Raw genomic sequence first — 24,911 nt, 5'->3', positions numbered from 1 at the left:
AAATATTTTGGATGTTGGACTCACAAATCGAGATGTTTGTCGCCCTTCAAGGAAATAAGACTAAACTACCTGAACTTCTCACCTGAGAAACATAATGTTTCCTCGGACGGGACCAAATATGTAAATATCACACAAGAGAAGCGACTAAAGCCTATCTTAAGACTTATCCTTAAGACTTGTTTAAGGGCTTGACAGAAGTCCCGCCCAAGAGGTGTAACGCCTTGCTTGAGGGACTTACAACTCTCATCAACTAGGATTTATAAAAATTGACATGAGGGATTGATATTTCTTAGACTACCTGAACTTATTTCCTAAGAAACGTAGAGTTTCCTCAGGCGGGACCAAACATGTAAATCTTTCCCAAGAGGCACGACTGAAGTCTAGCTAAAGAGACTTAGCCTTAAGTCTTGTCTGAGGTCTTGATAGAATTCCCTTACAAGAGGCACAATGCCTCGCCTGATGGACTTACAAGTCTCATTAGCCCGGGTCCATACAACTTTGCCTGAGGGACTAATATTTCCCAGGCTACCTGAACTTCTTGATTGAAAAAATTAGAGTTTCCTCAGGCAGGACCAAATGATTAAATCACACCCAAGAGGCGTGACTGAATCTAGCCTAAGAGACTTATCCTTAAGTCTTCTCTGAAGGCTTGATAGAAGTCCTGCCCGAGAGGTACAACGCCTCGCTTGGAGGACTTACAAGTCTCATCAGTCAGGCTCCATACATATTCTCCTGAGGGACTGATATTTCCCAAGCTACCTAAACTTCTCGCCTGACAAACCAAGAGTTTCCTCAGGTGTGACTAGACGTGTAAATCTCTCCCAAGAGGTGCATATGAAGTCTAGCCTAAGACACTTAGTCTTAATTCTTATATGAGGGCTTGATAAAAGTCTCTTCCAAGAGGTCCAATGCCTCTCCTCTAGATCTTGCAAGTCTCATAAGCCAGACTCCTTATAACTTCACTTTAGAGAGTTATATTTCCTAGGCTACCTAAACTTTTCTCCTGAGAAAACCAAGAGTTCTCTCAGACGGGCCCAAACATGTAAATATCATCCAAGAGGTGAGACTAAATTATAACCTAAGAGACTTAGCCTTAACTCTTGTATGAGGGCTTGATAAAAGTCTCACCCGAGAGGTCTAACGCCTCATTTGACAGACTTACAAGTTTCATCAGCAAGGCTTCATACAACTTTGCTTGAGGGACTAATATATCCCATGTTACCTAAACTTCTCACCTGAGAAACCTAGTGTTTCTTCGAGTGGGAACAACCATGTAAATATCTTCCAAGAGGCACAATCGAAGTCTAGCTTGAGGGCTTGATAAAAGTATCGCCCGAGAGGTCCAATGCCTCGCCTGATGGACTTACAAGTCTCATTAGCCAGGCTCCATACAACTTCTTCTAATGGATTGATATTTCCCATGCTACTTGAAATTCTTCCCTGAGAAACTTAGAGTTTCCTCGGGCATGACAAAAAATGTAAATCTTGCCCAAAAGGCACGACTAAAGTCTAGCCTAAGACACTTAACTTTGTGTCTTGTTTGAGGGCTTGATAGAAGTCCTGCCCGAGAGGCTCAGCACCTCACATGGGAGACTTACAAGTCTCATTATTTAGGCTCAACGTAACTTCCCTCGGGATATTAAATCCTAGTAGGTCTAGTTCATAACACATATTACCAAGAAACTTAAGGCCTCGGGATACTCCAATGAATTATGGTCTAAAAAGAACTCCGCTATTTATCAAAGCTCTCGTGCTTGAGGGACAATGTAATGTTATCTTTGTAAATATCCTAACAAGGGTGGGAGCCTTGCATATCCAGAAGAGGTGACGAACATATGTCGCCCTCCATGGGAAAATATGTGTTTTGGTTAGAGAGAAGTTAAGATGGGTATCTGACCCACACCTCCCTAGAAAATAGGGATTCTACGGTTTACCATTGACGAAATGGGCAATGATCCTTCCCAAGGAAACCTCAGGTCTTAGGAATATATAAATACCTATGTCCTAACTGGAGAAAAGGACATCCCATAACTTACACATTCATATCCTAAGTACAATGCTTATACATGAGTCTCTCACCTCATGCGAGCAAGACCTCTAAACCACTGTAAATATTGTAGTGCCACCATACAGGTTTTGTTGTTGTCGCAAGCAATTCCTAACCACCCTAAACTGTTAAAAACCAATTAAGGCCTATGAGAATCCTATATCCTTATTGGGATGCCACACACACCTGTACTTTTTGACTAATACACTTAGATATACATCGAAATAACAGATAATGGTACTTGTACTATTGGTCTCTATGGATACAATAGCTTTCTGTAGTACTTGATATAGTTGTCTATTTGCAACCTATCAATTTTTTAATGTCGTTGTTGGGGAACAATTCATTTCAATATCATAGTATGTTATTTCGGAGAATAGACTAAGGCGAATTTTCTGTTTTTATTTTTTCTTAAAATTTTATCATTTTCGATTGTATGCAAAGAGCACGGAGTTTAAGGAACCTCATTGTACCGATTAAAGAAATAAAGCTATATCTCCATGAGAGACATCAATTAACTTGAACCCAACAAGAAATGGTTGATAATGATAATTGACCGCTAAAAGAATTCGTAGATCCCTCGACTAAGGAACCGCATTCATGTATAGTTCTCCCAACCATAACAATGATTTTTTTTGAGTTGAAACCCTCTCATTTTCATATGGTGTAGTAGACCCAATTCTCCGGTTTTCCAAAGGACGGCCCAAATTTGCACCTTTCGATCTTTGTCGAATACTGTGACACTCTGAAATGCAATGGAGTAGATACTGATGCAATTTATCTAAGTTTTTTCTGTTTTCCTTTAGGGATATATCCAGAGCTTGGTTGCAGTCCCTTCCATCCAGTTCTATAATAACATGGAATGAATTCAAAAATATGTTCCTATCCAGATACTTCCCCCTGAGTAAAACTATGCAACTTAGGAACCAAATCTCCTACTTTAGGAAGAAGGATAGGGAATTGCTCTTCGAAGCATATGAGGGATTCAACGAGATGATATGAATATGTCCATATCATGGACTCAAAAAATGGCTTATCATCCATACTTTTTACAATGGTTTTCTCTACAACACGAGAATTACTTTGGATGTTGTTGTGGGAGGAGCCCTTATGAATAAGCCCTTTGATGAGGTTGATGATCTTTTCAAGGGCATGTCCCAAAACCTTTATCTGTGAGGAAGAGAACGAGCTCTCGTAGAAAAATCCCCTAAAAAAGGCAGACTGTTTGAAGTTAGCACCCTTGATCACATGAATGCAAAGGTGGAATATTTGTACCAAAAGATCGATAACTTAAGCATCACACATGCCACTATTGCAGCGCCATAATTTAAAAAAATTAAAATTTATGGAGTACCTGGTCATATTTGTGTTGCATGCCAATTGATGTTTGTAACCGAAACCACCTCTAATAAGATGAATTATGCCTAACAAGGAAACCCATATTCCAATACCTAAAACTCTGGTTTGAGAAACCACCCCAACTTCTTGTACAGAAACATTAACACTCTGTTTGTTATCGATTTTACACCATTTGCTGCACCAGTCGGATTTCAAGGACAGATAGGTGCCCCGCTGCTCCCAAAAAGTCAAACCTTGAGATAATGATGAAAAAATTTTATCATGACCCAAACCCGGAAAATAGGGACTTCAAGAAGAAAAATATTCATACTAATGATGTATTAAGGCAACTCGCGTCTTATGCTAAATTCCTTAAGAAATTCCTATCAAACAAGCGAAAATTGGAAGGTACCAAAATTGTAGTGCTGAGAGAAGAGTGCCATGCCATAATCCAAAATAAGTTGCCTCCGAAATTAAAATATCCAGAGAGATTTTCAGTTCATTGTGTTATAGGAAAATTGAGTTTCAAGAAACCCTGAATTAATTTAGGGGTGAGTGTGAGCATGAAGCCTTTGTCTGTCTATAAAACACTGGGCCTTCGTGGTAGGAAGTCCACTGGAATATCTCTATAGATGGTAGACAGATCGATCAAGTGGCTAATAAGAATTGCGGAAGATGTGCAAATAAGGATATGGCAACTTATCACTTCTATAGACTTTTTCGTAAGGGTTATACATGACGACTATGAAATCCCAATCCTATTAGGAAGACCCTTCCTTGCCACAGTTGGGGCACTTATAAACTTTAAGCGTGGGAAATTTAATTTTGAAGCAGGGAATTAAAATATTGATTTGCTATTGTTCAAACTTATAAAAATCCCTACTTTTAAGGTCTTTTGCTACAGGTTCAACATAGTTAAAAAAACATATTGATGATCCCCCCTTTGAACCAATCCTACCTGACATAGCAAAAGTATACCTAGTGAGTGATGTTAGCTTAGTTAGAAAAGATAAAGAAGTTGAGGCCTATGATAAGGTATTGGGTGAAAGTCCTACTACTAAAGACAAAAACCTTAAAGAAAAAAGCTTAACTCTAGCACACGAGATGATCCAAAAGGTGAAAAAAAAGCCTATACCACCAGACTTCAAGTATGAACCTCCTCACAAAGGAAAGGGAGACAAGGTTAAAATACACGGGAAATGGTTAGGGATGTTCAAATAGACCCCTCCTTTAGGGTTTAGGGTTTAAAGGCGTTGAGGTCTTTTTGTTAGAATTCAATACTTTTATTCTATTGATAAAATATGCATTAACAAACATGCAAAGACATAAGAATTACACGACAAATTAACCCTACCACTGCACTCAATCCCTTTCGGTGTAGCTCACTAGTCTAGGTGTTAATTCTTAGATACCTTAGGCCAATTGAAATGTTAGAATAGGAACTAGAGTTCATTAATCTATAAGTTACAATTCCTAATTAGACTATCCCTAGTTAATTAGAGAATCAAATAATTATCCTATTTCTGATAAGCAATCCTACAATCAATATGTCACTACTTACCTAGATCAAATTGCATGTCGTAACATACGATAGACAATGAACACAAGCGATAATTGAATAATAACAATACGTTAAAGCAATAAGATTAACATCACCCACTCATATGTCCTAATAGAATAAAAATAGGTTCATCATACAAAAAGACCTAACCTAGGGGAAATATACTCATAGTGTAAAATAATTATGCCATGAGTTTATATTTAGAGTGCATGAAAAATCACTAGAGAAAATGCTCTCCAATGGCCTTCAAAAGCACCAAAAGTCGCCCTTTGTCGTCAATCTCAGTCTTGGAATTTGGAACCCTAAAAAAGTGGCCAAAAATTGCTCTTAATATAAAAAGGTGTGTCAGCTCAAAAGCAGCACCATGTATGTGATAGCCATCATCACGCACCAATGAAAGCCTCATCGCGTCGCGATGGGATGCATCGCGTGTGAGAATTCCAGTAGTGAAACACACATTTTCTCTCCTTTTTCTTCACAGTTTTCACTAAGCATATGTATATTCCTTATATTGAATTTTTGCTCAATTCTTCATACTTTAACATGGTTGTTTTTATCACTCTTCTTTCGAATTTACCCGAATTTCTTCTTAAACATCATGTAATGATGACTATCATCACATTCTCAAACTTGAATTGTTGCTTGTCCTTAAGTAACCTTCATGCATACTGAACATGTCATCAGAATCAAAATGCTTACACTTACCAATTCTTGTCACCTGTAATTTTTTTGATCAACACTTCAGTTCCCTGCTTCAATCCAATCAACTAAGAAAAGTTCACCTGACATACAAATACTCAACCTGTCTCTCATCTCACCATAATTCACTTAAATTGACAGGTTAATCACTCAATAAACATATAAAAGCATTTTACCATGAATTTGAAAACATTCAAATCGAATCAATCAAAGTCATATTTAAATACACATGTTTGATGTCTTTTACAAGTTATAACGGGACTTATGTCACGGCAGGATAATTTATGATAATAGGCTTAACCCTTTGGAGTTATGTAACTAGTTGTTATGATGTTATTAACTTCCTTCCATGTCACTCTTTTATGCACTTGGTACTAGAGAATTGCATATTGTTGATCCTATTTTTCACAATTTTTGTAAGAAGCTATTTTAACTTCTCATTTTTCTTTATTTTTGACCAATTTCTCTAATACCCCAACCCCAAACTTATTCGTTGCTAAATTCTAACAGCAAACCAAAACTTATTCTTTTGCATCAACTAGTAAAGTAGTTATTTATACCTAACTCTAAATAGGGTGGAAATAATTTAAATTTCAAGTCAATGGCTACATAATATGGCTAAGTCACTGAAAGAAAGTTTTTAGGCTCAAAGGGGTTAAACAACATATATTATCATATTAAAACAGGGTGGCTTAAAAAGGCTCAGAGTTTTTACCAATAATTTCTTCAGTGTGTATTTATCAAACCAATAGACTCAAAATCAGAAAAAGTGCAATTCTAGAAAATGACTAATGCGTGGATACTCTCATAAGAAGGAAAAGTGAACAATGGAAAATTTTGGCTCAAACCTTACTAGCTGAGATATCTGGAGATTGCGTACAAGTAGTCGTTTTTCCTTTTCTTTAACATAGCCAATGTGGTCGAACATATCTTTGCCCAAAACAGCCTTAATGTGGGAATCCACAAGTATAACTTCATTTCTCCTTTGTCTGAGTATATTCAACAATGGAGTTACCTAGGGGTTGGAAAGTCCCCAAATTCACTAAGTTCACTCGAGATACTAGTGAGTCGACAATCGAACATGTCGACAGGTATCAGACTAAAGATGGTGACATTATGAATTTTAAAATGAAGTATTTTACAAATTCTCTTACAAAGAACACCTTCACATGGTTCACCACACTTCCTCCACACTTTGTTCAAACATGGAGTCAGTTGGAGAGGTTGTTCCATGAACAGTTTTACATGGGTCAGTCGAAAATAAGTCTAAAAGAGTTGGTTAGTGTTAGGCGAAAGGTCCATGAATCGATTGAAGATTATCTAAACAGGTTTAGACTTCTAAAAGAAAGATGATTTACACAAGTCCCTGAACACAAACTAGCCGAAATGGATGTGTCTTACCCTAAATTTTGTCCATCCTTCATATATTTTCTAGTGTCACTTTAGTTTGAATAAATGAAATGGCATATTGGATAAGAGAGCACGTGTAAGGAGCACGATCATATGGTCTTGGTTCGAGTCCCAACTTTCGTTTGAGCACATTTTCACTTTTACGTTATTGGGTTTTACAAAGAAAAATAATAAATATGTTGAATTTTAAAAAACTATTTTAAATTTAGATAAATAATATTTTATGCATTTATAAAGAAAAAAGAGAAAATAAAAAATATGGTATCATTTGTAAAATGGTCAAAAATGGAAATCAAGTTCTCATTTCCATATTACTCTTTGGGTTCTATTTTATTTTGATTGAACATAATAGCCTATTTGATAGTAGAGTAAGTATAAGGAGACACAAGTGTGAGATGGCCTGAGTTCTCAAGTCCTCACTATCTCATTTTTAGTACATTTTCCCTTTTATTGATTTCTAACTTTATTTCTATTTTTATTTACAAAACCACACAAAAAATAAAAAATTATGTTTTTCTTTTATTTCTTTATTAATTTTCATTTTTCATATAAAATGCATTTTTAAAAATAAATGTTTTTAATTTTTTCACTTTTTATCTATACAAATTTCCAAAAATCATTTAAAAAAATTATATTTTAATTATTATTAAATTTTTTACTAGTCCTATTAAAAAAATCTGTTAAATTTATTTAAAATAAAAAAATCTAAGAACAGAAAAAGAATCATTTATTATTATAGTATTAATCTAATAATAAATAATTTTAATTGTTATTAATCTAAAAATAGCAAAATCTTCCTAACTCTTAACTCATCTTTAAACTCCAAAATTTTAAAATTGCACAAATATGATTACCAAAATCTTCCAAAATTATATATTCCAAATCATTAAATTCCTACCCAAAACCAAATCTCTATTAATATAAATAATCTCGTATTCTACTTTTTTTTTTAACCTTATTTTTTTATTTTATTTAAAAGGGGAAAAAATCATTTTTTTATATTTATTATTAGTTTTTGTTTTTATTAATATATATTTTAAATAAATATAAAAACAATTTTCCAAAAATAGCAGAAAAATTATCCAAAAAAATAAAAAAATATATTTTTTATTTATAGTTAGAAATCATTCAGATTAAAATTTTGTTTTTACTCTTGATTTTATCTTTAATTCACTTAATTACTAATTAATGTCTTATACCTAATTTTAATTACAAATATGAATCAGTTTCTAACATTTTTATTATTTAATGTAGTTACTAGATTTATGTTTAGGATAGTTTATTGGATTTTAATTTTAGAATAGAATAATTATTTTTATTTTTAGAGTAGTTTTTATTTTAGAATAGAAATAGAGTTTAGAATTAAAATTAATTTAGTCTAATTTAGAATTGTTTTAATTGGAGGATTATAATTTTTATTTTTTTATAAATTTTAATAAGTAGGAATTTACTTTTATATTTTATTAAATTATAATTAAAATTAGATTTATTAAATATAATGAGTTTATTGTTTTTAGAAAACATGATAATTAAGTTTATTAATTGTATTAAGATTAGAATATTTTTTTTATTATTAGGATTTTATTTAATTATATTAAATTAGGATGTTATTATTATATAAAAAAATTGGTTTTTAGAATAGAAAAGAGTTCCAAAAATATCTCTCATCATCCTACATATCATTCTCTTCATTACCCAGGTTAAAAACTTTTCCAAAACAAAAATAGAAAAAAAAACAAATAATTATTCCTTATCAAATCTCAATTAAGCACTCGTCCATTTTTTCAACTATAAATAGGAGAAGAAGTTATGAGAAGGGGGACACAATTTGAAAAAAAAAGAGTTCCAGTAAAGAGAATAAAAAACTGCAGCAACATCACAACTATTGAGTCCCTAAAAAAATAAAATAAGTTAAAGGAGGAGCCGAGAAATAAGAAAGTCAAGAAGCAAAGATCTGCAGAAACACATTCACCGCATCACCGGAAAACCGTAAGCCACCACATGGTCTGCAAAGACAACTTTGCTGGAAGATGCAACTGCACTATCACAGTCACTGTTCGCCACACCGGATAACCAAACGCGTAACCACCATTGAAATCAAAATCTCCGCCGAAAAACAAACACATATCCATCTCCGATCACGTTCCGTCTGGTATTCCATCTCTTATCCTTTCCCATATGTATTTTTTACTCTTCCTGATGTTGTACGTTTCTTTTGCAAAAAGGAAAATATGTTAGAGTTTGAATTTTTAGATCAACAATGTGTGCTCGTTTTGTTTTATTGTTTTTTGTTTCTCTCTCCACGTTTCCATTATTCTATTTTTACTAGTTTTTGCTTTTTGTTTCTTTCTTTTAATTTTCAATATGACTTTTCAATTTTAATTATTTCTTTAGCCTTTTCCATGTTCTCTCTCATTTAACTTTAATTCTATTTATTTTCCACAATCCATTTTAATTGTAACAAATCATACATTTTTTAGCTTTTAATTTACAAATTTATAATTGCTTTTACTTATTCTTTATCACATGGTTTTGGACATATACTTTGTTTTGGATTATGCGTCCATTCGATTTTAGAAATTGAGCCAGTATAATGTATAGGCATGGCAACGGGGCGGGTCGGGGATGGTTTTTACCCCCCAAACCCAAACCCGAATCCACAAACAATCCCCGTTCCCCGCCCCAAACCCAAACGGGGATGGAGAATTAAAGCCCGAACCCGTCCCAAATGGGTTCGGGTATCCCTGTCCCGCCACCATGCATTTAGTGAAATCAATTTTTTAATATAAATATTTACTTTTGAAAAAATTAAACTATATTACAAATAATAAAATAAAACAATCTAAAAAAATTTCCTACATACATTTGAAAATTTTAAATAATTAATACAAATCAAAATATTAAAACATTGACCACATATTTAATATTCTAAATCATAAAAAGTAAATAATAGTGTACATAATAAAATAAACGGGGGGATTCGGGGTCGGGTTCGGGGTGGGTACTAGTGTCCCCATTATCCGACTCGTCCCCATACTTTATAATCGGGGAAAACCCAAACCCAAACCCAAACCCAGTCAAAGCGGGTTTTCCCCGTCAATTTTGGGGCGGGTTCGGGTGGTTACCCGCGGGTATGGGTTATGTTGCCATGCCTAATAGTGTATTTTTATAAATATTTGATATCTCTTCTTTTTAAGTTTTAGTTAAGACTAACTCCTGGGGTAATGTAATTTAAGAATTCTAACATGTAATTCGTATATATAATTAGTTTGGAGAGTGACTTAGTGATCTTATTTCCATAAAAAAAATTATTATAAAAATAACAAGAAGGCAAATATTCAAAAAAAAATAATAAACATTAAAATACCAAAAAAAAATTTAATAATAATAATTAATATGGTCTTTGGGTTTATATAATTAAATTTTTAATATGTTTGTTAAAATGATTATATATATAATATCACTGTGGGTTTAATTTCTTAAATCAAAATAATTAGATTTTTTTCCAATCAATCAAAAGGGATAAAATAAATTTAAACTCGCCTCAAACTATCCGTCCTCTATCCTAGTGCATTAAGACATTTTTTAAAATTAATTACTTCTCCGCCCCTGATACGTGAGAACTTTTAAGGGATAGAAACAACAAATACACAAATATTTTTTTTAAAAGAACTACGGTACTCTGATCCCTCAGCTGTTTTAATAATATATTTTCTCTGTAAATATAACAAGTAATTAAATAATTAATTTATATCAAGCACACACTAACCCTAGAATTAGAGGAGGATCTCATTAAGTACAATGGAGGTAAGGGGTCCCTAACACCTTCCCCTTACTTAACCGACTCCTGAACCTAGCATCTCACCCTTAGTTTATAGATTTTATCATTATTTCCTTGTTCCTTAGGAACAAATAAAAGATTGTGGCGACTCTGTCATTTTTCCAGCCGCAACAGTTGTCGACTCTGCTGGGGATGGATCTTATACTTTCCTGAAAGAGAGTCCATCACATTCTTTATTTTTAGGGTTTTGTGGGGTTCCTTGTTTCCTTGTTTCATTTTGTTTAGTTTGGGGTTATTTATATATCTATTTTTTTAGTGTTTACTTATTGTATCTTTATTTCATATTTCAATATTGCATTATTATTCATATATCATGATTAGTTGAGACATTTGTCATGTGTGAAGTCAAAACCCAAGCTTGAGGAAAAAATAATAAGTTTAAGTAAGGAGTCGTCCTGTTCTGGCCATTGGGGTTCTCATCCCGTGGGGTATTTGATGACGATTCCGCCTAGAGTAGATCAATTCAAAAGATTTATCATAAGAAGGTTGACACTTCTTCATGATGGAACTTTGAATCTGGTCCATGACTCTAGGGACCTCTTCTAGAACACCTTCAAATCAAGGTGACCTTATGTTATCAACCCGCAAGGGTCGTTACTAAGGTCCCGCCTAGATGAGACTTATCCCAAAGGACTGTCGTAGGAAAGCTTGCTTTTTGTCATGGTAAAACAAGGGTATAATCCATGACTCTAGGGCTATTATCCAAAACTTTATGTCCTATAAGTGAGGGGGTTGGGTAGTCTAAACTTATAATTGGCATGTCATAAGAAGACCACATTAGCTAGGCCATGCTTTCATATTACTTTACCTATCCTTAAACCCATATATGGGTTACCTTACCTGTCATTATCCCTATCTGTAGGAAACCTTCTTAGATAAGGTTTCCCTATGTACATCACTATCTTAAAACCGTAAGGGTTTATTTTCATCTATTACTATCATAATATGACACTTGCATTGCATCAAAAACAAAAAAAAAATTTTACATACCCCATGCATACAATACATTTGCATATCCTTTCCACTTTCGGCCTCCCTCTAACTATCTAGCTAGTAGACTTCCTGATACTCACGAACAAACTCGAAGGACGTCTCAAGAAACTATAAAGGGACTCAAGAATGGCAAGTACCATTGAAGAGAGAAGGTAACCCTTTGCCATGCCAGCCACGACCTACCTAGAGCCTCGAATACAACCCTAGATGATGACCTTCGTAATAAATTCTACAATAGTATCTACTTCAGTAGCTGCCTCATGCGATTCATCAATCATAACAAAGAAAGCATGGAAGGAAACCAGATCCTATACTAATGTCTCATGACATACTCAGAGGCGCCCTAGTGAAGCTGCGATCACTTGATCTTACCCTTGGTCAAGATCCTACAAGTAATAAGTACAAAACACAAGACCTGCAGTTGACTTTCAAATGAGTCCCATTGGTGAATGGTTACCCCTTTATCTTTACAAGTGCAAAAACTTCAAGAAGTGTCTCCTAATGCTGGTTGGATCAACAATGAAGCTCATCCCTGGGATCAATAGACTTTACCATTTCCAATTGTAATTTCTTTTTTGCTAAGGGTTGTTTTATTTAAAATTTGTACTCTTTGAAAAGTAATTTTAATAAAACTAGCATGCACGTTTTTTTGAATCGATCCATGCGTTTTCACTCTTTCTTATGCCATAAAAAATCAAAGCTTTTCCATCCCCTTGCCATTAACAAACTTAGGAGGAGAATGATGTAAATAAAAAAACTGAATTTGCTGAATATGATTTTAATAGTAAGACCGGGTTGATGATGTAAGGCATTGTTTCATTTCCCTAAACACTGGAGAAATAAGGAGATAATTTGTAGTCAACCCCCTCGAGCTTGAAGTCGGTGTTCTTTCTATCTAAAAGAAAACTTAATCTTAACCAGGAGGGTAGTTGTTCAATTAAGGCAATGGTGCATTCTTATCTCAATGGAATTATTCCATCTAATCATATGAATAAGAGGATCAAACACATCCTCTTACTCACATACGTCATCTAATGTCGAGGAAGCAGTGAAAATACAAAAGCTCACAATAGCTAACATGAAAGTCACAACTTTCAAAATCAAAAGAAAAATCACACATGAGTTGTTCCAAAAAGAGGCCGCATAGTCAAAAAAAGAAAATCAAACAAACATAAATTTTTTGACTTAGGCAATAGTTAGGGCATTATTCTTTAAAAAAAAGCTCGCTAAGTCAAAAACTAAAAAGGAGTTAACTTAGGCAAAAGTTAGGGCATCCCAATGGACTACAAATTCAAAAGGATGGTTTCATGCAAAAATAGGGATTAAAAAGAAAAAGAAAACAAAAGCAAGCTGGTAAGTGAAATTAGGTGAATGCCACCTCAAGAATCTCATCAGTGCTTGAATCATTACATTTACCCCATCATTATCTATCAAAATTCTCTTGCAGACTAAACGCATTTTGTTGAATTAATTGGATTTAGGAATGAAGATCATTAAGGAGAATGGGTGGGTCCTAATCAAAATTTGAGCGTTATAATCTTTTTGTTTCATAAGCCACGAACCAGGCCATATTACAACCTTTAAAAGTCCTAATTGAAGCTAGGTTCACTATGAAGGCATACTCATCAAAATCATTATTAAACTAACTCTGAATGTTTGTTACTAACCATCTTATTTCATCACATCTTCATTTGTGCCAACATCATGACTATATATCATCTGTATACACCATATCCGTTTTCCATAACAATTTTCGATTTCAAAAACTTGCATGCGCATGATGTTAGAATTACTTTTCAAAAAGAATATTTTTCTCACAAATTAATATTAGCCCCAAGGAAATATCAACAATGGTCTGATCAGGGGCATACCACTTCGAGACATTACTAACTAGGGGAAAGTCACCTAAGGATCCTTCCAGTTAGGGGAAATCCTTATAATCATGGGTATATCATATGAAGATCCTACTAACTAGAGCTAAAGCGTCCCAAGCTTTGACCCACCGATGTTGGATCACCTATGTGACCCTGATCATAAGGGGTGCACCTTTAAAGAGCTCATACTGGGGTAGGTCACCTCAGGAGCATAATGGAGCCAACCACTTCGAAATTCGGTTAGTCTGGGGCATACTTTTCAAAAGTTCAAATACTGAGGCAATTCATATGAAGGTCACGTCATAGCATTGTGGGACCCAAGTCTTTTTTCATGCAACTCTTCTAGGTTCTAGTGACATGGGAAAAATCATTCTAATAATTGGTTAAGCACTAGTTAATCATGGGCATACCTTGCAAAATTCAGATACTATGGGCAATCCTTATCAGGGTCATATCACAACATGGTGGGATCCAAGTTACTTCTCATGACAATCCTCCAGACCCTAATAATCAGGGGCATACTTTTCAAGATTTAAATTCTGAGGAAGTTCATATCAAGGTCATATCAGAGCACAGTGGGATCCAAGTTCCTTTTTAGGAAATCCTCAGAAACGCTACAAACAAGGGCAATACCCTCCAAGGCTCCATCAATCTGGCGCAGGCCGCTCCAAGGCTTGATCAGAAGAAATCGCTTCCAAAAAAATGCTTCATTTGGGGCAATTCATTCCATCGTCGATTAGTCAAGGACAAATCTCTCCAAGGCTCATACAAGGGTAGGCCATTTCAAGCATATAGTAAATACAAGCTTCTTCAAAACCTATATTAAGGAGAATCTCTTCAAATACCCTAATAGGTTGGGGCAACTATAGGATACTGCACAGACATGCCCTCTTAATACTTTCAAGAAGCATACAAGCTATATCGTACATCAACAATCGTCAAGTTCTAAACGAGTATCAGGAAGTCATGTTGACGTAATACCCTACCATTGTATGACAAACAACCTTATTACATGAGCAACCTCTCTAAACCTTATCCGCCCATGCCCAATTATAGGGGCACCAGTCAAAAGCATTCAAGTCAACGCATAAATCATTGTCATGCATTAATCATGTCGCTACGTTCTAGCATAAATCATTCATATCAACTCATTAATCTAGCATATTCCCAAGCCTACTTAGCCTGCTCATAAAGCCCAATTCTACTTGGCCTCCTCATAAAGCTCAATCCTATTTAGCCTCCTCATAAAGCCCAATCCTACTTAGCACCTCACAAAAAGTCCAATCTTACTTAGCACCGTGCAAAAAGGCCAATTTTAATTGACACCTCACAAAATCCCAACATTACTTAACACCTCACAAAAGCCCAACTGTACTTGGCACCCTATAAACAAACCCATCCTCATTAACAATTCCATAACCCATCCTTCAAAATCACTTTCCGAAGGTCCTACTTAACTCTTCACTGAAAGAAAATAAGTCATATTCTCTAAATGATTATATCATCCATGGATGAATCATCCACAACATCGCATTCATGCATCACATCATGCATAGCATATCCATGAATGTGGAGTATTACGTCATACAAACTCTAAACATGCATACATGACATAGCATAACATAGATTCATAACACATGTTAAGACTCATGACTCATCATAAGAGTCTGGATCCATCCATTTCTAAGTCTTCAATAGATCTCATTCCAAGCTTCTCCCTAGCTCTTTTCTAGTTGTACACTCCAGTGAGTCAGTCTTAAGGACTATTCCCCAACAAGTATCCTTGGAACTCATTCTCCAAGCAGAAAATACTTAGCATTATTGTCCCTGGTATGCCCTAATGGTATATAATTCCTTCACCAGATCCTTGCAAGGATTTTTTAGGACTTTCCTAGACACTCACACTCTTTAGGGAACCTCTCTTGGAAGCATTTTCCCCAGTAGACAGTCATCTTAAGTAACACCAGTCTTCCCCAGTAGAGACATCGAGTTCTTCTATCAATCTCCTTTTTACTTTGTTATTCACAAAGAACTCCCCAGCAAAATTTATTGCTCTAGTATTATCCATGATAATATCCTATTTCTGGTTCTTACACCACTATTCACTTCGGTTCATACATCGTTGTCATTCAATTACTTTGGTTCTTACACCGTTGTCATTCAGTCACTCTGGTTCTTACACCGTTATCATCCAGTCACTTTGATTCTTACACCGTCATCATACCTTTACTTTGGTTCTTACACCATTTTTTTCACTTTGGTTCTTACATCATTTGTCATCTTGTTTTACAGTTCTTATACCACTGTTATTTCCTTCGGATATTTCGGGTCTTACAACAATTTTCTTGCCAATAATGATTTATTGTTTCTTATATCGATGACGATCGAAGTCCATTGCCCATCTATACCTGTACAATTCCCCAAGTAGGAATTCTTATTAGTCTTCCTTAGTAAGTAACATATCCACAAAGCCTTTTTAATAAAGGACTTCCCCCAGCAAACTCACTCACTATGAGTCGTCAAAGGAATTTATCCAGTAGTCGGTCATCCTGAATGATCGTTATCAACTATTGAGAGGGTCTTCACCTCTCACATCTCCAGCTTATTAACATATCCAACACACGAGACAATTTCCATATACTAGGTTTGTCAAGGGATTTTACCAAGGGATTTTATCAAAGGAGTTTTATCAAAGGGGTTCAATCAATGGATTTTCATCAAAGCATTATCCACTAAGGGTTCTCCAGGGTTTTACCAAGAAGTTTCAACAAAGTGTTATTATCAAAGGATTTCATCATGGATTTATCAAAGGGTTTCACCAGAATTTTCTATCAAAGGGTTCCACCAGAGTTTTATCAAGGGATTTTGTCAAAAGGGATTTGTCAAGGGATTTTATCAAAAGGGTTTATCAGGAATGTCATCAAAATATTCCATCAAGGGGTTCTAATAATTTTACCAAGGGGTTTCATCCAGAGTGATCGGGGTATCAGTAGAGTACTACCCGATTCCTGAAAAAGATCGGATGATCATGGGAATTAGGCATGGCAACGGGGCGGGTCGGGGACGGTTTTTACCTCCCCCAAACCCAAACCTGAATCCCCAAACAGTCCCCGTTCCCCGCCCCAAACCCAAACGGGGATGGAGAATCAAAACCCAAACCCGTCCCAAACGAGTTCGAGTTGGGTTCGGGTATCCCCGCCCCGCCACCATTCATTTAGTGAAATCAATTTTTTTAATAAAAATATTTATTTTTTCCAAAATAAAGTTACATTACAAATAATAAAATAAAACAATCTAAAAAAATTTCATACATATATTTCAAATATTTTAAATAATAAATTAAAATTAAAATTTCAAAATATTGACCACGTATTTAATATTCTAAATATCAAAAAATAAATAATAATGTACACAATGAAATAAACGGGGCGGGTTCGGGATGGGTACTAGTGTCCCCATTACCCGACCCGTCCCCATATTTTATAATCGGGGAAAACCCAAACCCGAATCCAAACCCAGTCAAAGCGGGTTTTCCCCGTCAACTTCAGGGCGGGTTCGGGTGGGTACCCGTGGGTACAGGTTATGTTGCCATGCCTAATGGGAATTGTAAGCAAGTTTAACCCAAAGGGTTAAAATTGATCAAAAAGGGTTTCCTCAAAGGTTCCATTAAGGGTTTCATTAGGGATTTCATCACATTTTTATCAGAGGGGTTTCATCAGGGTTTTATCAAAGGGTTCCACCAGGGCTTCACTATGGGTTTCACCAAGGATTTTATCAGGGGTTTCATCAAAGGACTATATCAAAAGGGGTTTTATCAGAAGTTTCATCAATGAGTTCCATCAAGGGGTCTCACCAGATTTCTATCAAGGTATTTCATCAAAAGGGTTTTATCAAGGGTTTCATCTAGGGGCTCTCTGAAGTTTCATCAAAGGGTTCCATCAAAGGGTTCTACAAGAATTCTATCATGGGATTTCACCAGAGTTTTTACTAGAGGGGTCTCAGCCAGATTGATTGTGATATCACTAAAGTCCTACCCGACTCCAATGATATGATCAGATGATCATAGAAATCATAGGCAAGTTTCACCCGAAGGGGTTAAAACTAATCAAAAGGGTTCTACCGGGTTTCTATCTAGGGTTTCACCAGAGTTCTACTCAGGGTTTCACAAGGTTTCCATCAAAAGTTGGTTTGGATACCAACAGAACGTCAAGGGTTGTTGAACCTTATTAATCCTTAGAGTCTACTAACTCTGTGGTCAAAATTAGGGATTCTCCTATATATTTAATTATCTTCCATCATGATAAGATGAAGACCAACCGTCATCATCATCTCCGATCGAAGGTAATTAAATAGGGGCAGCTATCGTACCCCAAATTTTCCCCACCCTTCATATGTTTTCTAGTGCCACTTTAGTTTGAATAAATGAAATTAAATATTGGATAAGAGAGCATATGTAAGGAGCATGATCATACGGTCTTGGTTTGAGTCCTAACTTTCGTTTTAGCAAATTTTTTCGTTTACCTTTTTGGGTTTTACAAAGAAAAATAATAAATAAGTTGCATTTTAAAAATATATTTTATGTTTAGATAATAATATTTTTATGCATTTATAAAGAAAAAAAGAAAACAAAAAATATGGTATCATTTGTAAAAGGGTCAAAAATGGAAATCAAGTTCTCATTTGTATATTACTCTTTGAGTTCTATTTTATTTATAATGAACATAATAGTCTGTCATACCCTAATTTTTAACCATAAGATCCCACATGCCATTGGCATCCTTTCACACAAATAAGGTTATCTCTTGGTCCCTCTCTGTCTCTGTTTACTGTGGAAATTGGTAAACAACCGCTGGTCCTCCCTAGGTCTTAAAAGTAAGGGTTACTTGCAGGATCGACCAGTTGATCCTAAGACTTGTGCTAGTGCAAGTGAGGCTTGTCCAATTCGACGAGATGACTTTGAGAGGAACGACTCCCAACAAAGTGTCGAACAAGCCCAGTATTTTCCACACGAATGGTTTAAACGATGCTACAGCCTATAGGTGACTCGTGACCGACAGCGCTACAGCATTCAAAAGATGTACACGACGAATACGCTTTTGGTAAACTCTATTATCGTAATAGAATCAGTGTCGACAGCGTAAACGAAAACGTAAAATGATAACTCAAAAGTAAATGAAATTAAGATAAAATGTTCAACGGGAAAAATTGAAAAGTAAGGAAGTTGCGTTGAAATAAATATGGTGATTCACGTACATAGCACTCTTAAAAACTCTTGCTTCCTCGCGCTGGGAATGGGAAGTTTCTTACAAGTGGTTTGTTAGTACAAAGTGAACACCTCTAGTCCCTCGTGGGATATTCTATTTATACTAAACTAAAGGAACTGCTCATAAGCTAAACCTCCTAAAAACTAGCAGATGTCATGTCACACGATCTGCAAACCGTCATACCCACGTCTTGCAAACTACTCCAGATTCTGGCGCGCTGATTCTCCTTGTAACCGGTGGTCATTTTCTAATTTCAAATTTCTCCCGCCCAGACATTTAGGGCGACACTGTCTTTTACGCATTTGGCACGAAAGAAAATTCTTTTAAGTCCCAAACTTCACTTCAGTCGACGGAATGGACTGTCGACCAAGCAAGCTTCTCTTGTCGGCTTCATCCATTGACTTGTGTTTTTTCCACTCTTACTTGCCTCAAACACCTCTTCATCCTTTGATGGGGTATAACCCCTAAATTCATAGGACTCTATCACTAACTACGCTTTCAGCATTCCTTAGATATTTTTCGTGGTAACAAAATGCCCCCCAGAGATGTCATTTTCGACTGTCGAAGTTGGTGAAATGATGGCATCTTTGAAATGTAGACTTGCCTCTTACTGCTTCCACTTCTACTTAGTGGGACCTCTGTTTGCCCCACGCTGGTGACGTCATATAATCATGACAAACGTTTCCTTTTTCCTCGAGACGCACAAAATCACGTCCCCATCATTTCACGTCTTTATGACTGAGACGTGTTTGCTACCACGCCTGCCTTCTCTCCTCCACGTGTCTGCAGACGTGGGAACGTGGGCATACATGTCGAAGATGGAAGATCAAACGCCCCCTCTTCTCTGCTCAGGGTTTAACCCCTATAAAACCCTCATTCTTTCCTCTTCTTCCCTTTTTTCGCCCTTTTGCTTCAACATGTACTCATCTCCTGTGCTCTGTGAAAACTCTTCTTCTCTAAAACAAAATCTTCCATTTTATCCATGGCAAGCTCCAACAAACCCTCCGCTGCTAAACTCACGCAACCTATTACCATTGATGGTAGAGAATATGTTCCCGAGCCTCCATTTGTAGAAGAGAAGGAAAAGATATGGCGTTCTCAGGTATTGGTTCCTCTTTCTTTGGCTGATGAACCCTTAGCGTTTTTAGGTCCTCTTCCAGAAAACCGACACCCAGAGATTACCAGAACAGATTCTTCCCTTTTCCCTTCCAGTCATATCTCTGAACCCGTGATTTCTGCTCAAAAACCCTTTTCCCTCCGCTACGTCGACAGGAACTTCAGGATTGCTCCTCCCAAAAACTGTCCTAAATTTTGTGCTTGGATGGATCGGTTAGAATTAGAGAAAATTGACCATTGGAAAAGGACAAGCATCTACACCCTTCTACAGATTTCCTGTTGTGGCCCTCCTTAGTCTTGTGGCATTTTATTAGCTGCCCTTCAATTTTGGGAGAGTTCGACCAACTCTTTCCATACCAAGTGTGGCATGATCACGCCGACACTCTTGGACATTGCTGCCATCACTGGCTTAAAACCGACTGGCGAAGTCTTCGACTGCGAAGCTGTAGCACCAATTTCCTTGAGGTTCGACGTTGATGGCTCTCGCAAGCCAACGTACAACAATTTTATTGATCATCATGCCACCTCTGCAGCCCTATGACCGATGAGGAACATGTGGCTTTCCTGACCCTCTGGCTATCCCGCTTTGTCTTCTGTTCCAGATCTATGCAGGTAGCCAAGCACTTTGCTCTCCTGGCAACTCAACTGCACCAAGAGCATGATATTGCCTTGGGCCAACTGATTTTATCTTCTCTCTATGAGTCTCTATCTGAGGTTGTCTGCCAAATTAGACTCTTCGACCCTGAGAACTCCAGAAAGAAAAATGTGTTGGTCCATGGCCCTTTCTAGTTCTTGCAACTGTGGCTCAATGCCACTTTTTCTAAAGATATAGCCACCTACGGGATGAGGAGGGTTGTGTGTCCCCCAGACGAATGACACCTTATTTGGAAACGGTTAATCCCTCTGACACCCATCGACAAAAACTTCCCCGACCTCCAAGTGTTTCGACTTTTGTTCGACATCATGCTGACCCGTGTCGATTTTCTACCTTCTATGGCCCCTTTCAGCCGTCAAACTGAGGGTCCTACATGGCTCACCAGGCCTTTTCCTCCGACTGAGGAGGAACACAGAGATGAAACCTTCCTCATTTGGAGGCATTTCCTGGTTCCTCGATTCCTGTCGGCTGAAACCTCTAGCAGCAATCCTGGCTTAGTGGCTTATCAGCCTAACTTGGTGGCCAGGCAATTTGGCCTTTGCCAATTCATTCCCAAGTCCCTATTCTCCTCTCAAGACTTACTCGCCAATATCATCTGTGGTCAATCGTGGAGTGAGATCGAAGAGGAACTTGAAACCATTTGGAAAAACCGACCACGTCTCCCCTCTCTTCCTTTTCGACCAGCCTACTTTTGTACCAAAGAATTCCATGATTGGTGGCAGTCGTATTTTACCATTTATATTGGCGCTCCTGAGGCCAAACTATCTGAATTAACTGAAGCTTTTGTTTACTTGCAGGCGAAGTCGACCAGGTGTAAGGCTCTTCATGTCAAACAAATTTGCGCTTTCCAGAATTACTTCCAAGTTGTGTATCGACCAGATAATCTTCGTCGGACCATCTGGGAGGCCGCGATCGAACTTAAGGAGAAAGTAACCGACAAGCTTCCAAAATTTAAAATCCCCGATTACGCGAAAGACAAGTATCTTTACGCTCTTCACTTTGGAAACCTCAAGTTCCCTCCTCTGCCATCTATCCCCTTGGCTATGGCCTTTGGTCATTTGGTTCTGGTGTGGTTTTATTATCCCATTTCATACGTCCAAAACGCCTATAAGAAAAAGGCTGACAGAGTGGTCCCGACAAAGCATTATTTGCATGACTACTCAAGGCCACTTCATATTGATCCTCAATATGTTAGTGTGTTCGAATCCACACAACTTGGTAACACTTCTCTGGAAATTGTAACACTTCCTTTCAGCTGGATTTCGTCGCTCACTTGCGTTTCTTTTGTTTATTTGCAGCGATCCCTCTAGATCCTGTAGGTCCTGCACCTGCTAAAAAACCTACTCCTTCTACACAGGAGGCTCAGGTTCGACTCTGACTGAGTTGTTATTTCCTTTGGCTTTTTGTTTTTATACTTAGCCATCATCTCCTTTATCATCTCTCTTTTGCAGGCTGCCCCTGAGGAATCCTCTGACGATGATGAGCGCCCTATCGCTCAAGCCTTGAGAAACCCAGTTCTTCGGTATGCACCTATCTGAAGCATTCTCATTTACTCCTGTGATTTTTTAAGGGAAATACTACGTGGTCTCAAATTAGTTACTTATGTGTAGGTTCAACCACGTTCGACAGATCCCACTGTCTCCTCTCACTCCAAAAAATCCAAAAAACACAAACGCTCTGCCGCCACAGGCTCTGAGGTATTTCTTGTCGACTTGTCTGATATTCTGGCTAGAATATCTGCTTATAACCTCTCTTCGTGTCTCCAGCACACTTCCCAGCATAAATCCAAAAGCAACCATGGCCACAAGAGGAAGAAGCATGACTCACCCTCCAGGAGTGGCGAAACCAAGAAGAAAAGACACCATACAATGCCCATTCCAGAGGTTCCTGCTGAGGACGTCGACACCATTGTGGTCGACACTTCCATCCTCGACAAGGTCCCTGATCCAGCTGTGGGAGCTTTAAAGTCGACTGACACCTCCCCTGCTGCTGCCTTGGGGAAAGAAAATCAGGATGCCATCTCCCTTGCGTCGACACAGGTAATTACTTTTTTTCCTGTCTGCTCCCTTGGATTGTTGTATTTCTCTTACACACATTTTTTTTTCTTACAGCAGGCTGATGCTTTTGCTGAGACGACTCAACCTGTTGCCGACTACACTCCTTCGTCGTCGATTTCTTCTCTAGCTCACCCACTACAGTCTGTCGACACCGCTGGTGAGTTCATTGACTTCCCTATCCGGATTAGCGATAGTGACTCTAACTCAGTCACTAATCCTGCAACGTATACGGACTCCAGTTCGACTAGTTCTGACTCTAGTCTTTCTTCAACTTCCTTGCCTTTGCAGGATCCAAGGGGACCAATGGGTGTCGACACCAATACCAACAAACAACCATCTTCTCAGACTACTCCTTTGTCAACTGCCTCTCCTTCTTCTCAGACTACTCCTCTGTCGGTCGCTTCTCCTTTGTCTTTCCCGGGGCTGGTGATCGAACCCTCTGCTTTGGAAGCAATTGCTAGACTCCATAATCTGGTGAAATCACGTGATGCCTCATCCGACTCTGAGCAGCTTCACTCTGGAAAAATGGACTCTGATGTGGCGAAGACCAAAGCTTTAATGGATAAAGTCCGCGTTCACGCCTTGAATCCTGACCTCCCTTTTGTGCTCATGCATGAACCCGCTGTCGGTCCAGAGATCTTGCGCGCGCTCGCCTAACTTAAATATCTTCAGCTCTCAGACTATGCCAAGCGTGCAACGACCGATTTAGAACAACTTCTGGTTCCCATTCTGCAGCATGTCGATAGCGTTAGGGAAACTGAACGCCAGATTGCTGCCACTGAGGCCTATGTGCAGAAAAACTGGGAGTTGGTGACGCACGCCGACGCGGAAGTCACCGAAATGTTGAGGGCTATGGAGGAGCGGAAGAAAGAATTGATCTCCAAACAAACAAGGGCCACTGAGATACATCAACAAATTGATGCCCTTCGGCGTCAAATTGCCAGTCTGGACAGTGAGTTGGAATTAATTACCAAGGAGGAGTCATGCTTTATCGACGAAGTTTTAAAACCTGCCCAGGCCACTGTGGAGCAAACCACCGGTGATGCCTTAGCGGTTGCTGAAGAGCTTATGACTGTCGAAGGGAAGCTTGATAAGCTCAAAGCCCATGCCGACACCTTGGAGCCTACGTCCTTGCATTATAATTTTGAGCTTAAATCTTTCCAATCCAAGTTCGGCCAACTTTGACCGTTTCTATTGTTTGTATGAATCTTTGTAATGTTTAAACAATGGCTTCTTGCCACTTTAATGTTATCCTTCTTATTTTCAGCACTGTGTATTTATTTTCTCTGCCTTTTGTAGCTGGTTTCCAACATAGTTTTCTCCAACATAGTTCTTTCGATATTTATTTAGTCTGTCAAAATTTTGACCTCTTGAAGGAGAGGCCTATATTTTTTCATGTACTTTCCATTCACTCTTAGGATTCGCCTATCTGGTGCCAACTCCTCGACCTCGTAGGCATTGTTAGAAAAGGCCTGCAAAACCTTAAATGGTCCTTCCCAATTAGGGGACCATTTACACAGAATTCTATCACTTTTGTCCATAGGCAAGATCACTCTCCAAACTAGATCGTTGACAGAAAACATTTTACCTTTCACCTTTTTATTGTAGGCTCTGGCGACTTTTTCTTTCTGCCTTTGTAGGGAATCCAAGGCTAACATTCTCTCTTCATCTACGTCGACCAGTCCGTCTGTCATCATACTCCAGTAATCTTCAGAAGGTATTTCATATTGCCTTTGGGTTCTGACCGCCTGGACCTGAATCTCTACTGGCAGCACCGCGTCATTCCCATATACAATCGAAATGGGGTCGTTCCAGTTGCTTCTTTTGGTGACGTTCGACATGCCCACAAAGCTTGGTCTAACGTCTTATGCCAATTTCTTGGCTTTTTACCTATGTGTTTCTTTATTAGGCTGATGATCACCTTATTAGCAGCTTCGACTTGGCCATTTTCCCATGCGTAATAGGGGGTAGAAGTCAGTAATTTGATCCCATTTCTTTTGCAAAATCCTGCACTTTTCGTCCAGTGAAAACTGACCCCTGGTCGGCTGTAATTGTT

General features: G+C 37.7%; 1 protein-coding gene and 1 non-coding gene across 2 annotated transcripts; both read right to left on the bottom strand.

The window, feature by feature from the left end:
• Positions 1-2,962: 2,962 nt before the first annotated feature.
• LOC127109272 (small nucleolar RNA R71) lies at positions 2,963-3,069 on the bottom strand. The gene has a single exon (XR_007796600.1). It is a non-coding gene; the product is annotated as a small nucleolar RNA R71 (small nucleolar RNA).
• A 21,132-nt stretch (positions 3,070-24,201) lies between these two features.
• On the bottom strand, positions 24,202-24,696 carry LOC127102939 (uncharacterized). Its single transcript, XM_051040254.1, has one exon. The coding sequence runs from the start codon at positions 24,694-24,696 to the stop codon at positions 24,202-24,204; it is 495 nt and encodes a 164-aa protein (XP_050896211.1).
• Between the last annotated feature and the right edge of the window lie 215 nt (positions 24,697-24,911).

The sequence above is a fragment of the Lathyrus oleraceus genome, chromosome 7 (assembly GCF_024323335.1).
Source record: "Lathyrus oleraceus cultivar Zhongwan6 chromosome 7, CAAS_Psat_ZW6_1.0, whole genome shotgun sequence".
Taxonomy (NCBI): domain Eukaryota; kingdom Viridiplantae; phylum Streptophyta; class Magnoliopsida; order Fabales; family Fabaceae; genus Lathyrus; species Lathyrus oleraceus.
Note: the sequence above shows the minus strand (reverse complement) of the source record. Positions and strands in the feature narration are given on the sequence as shown.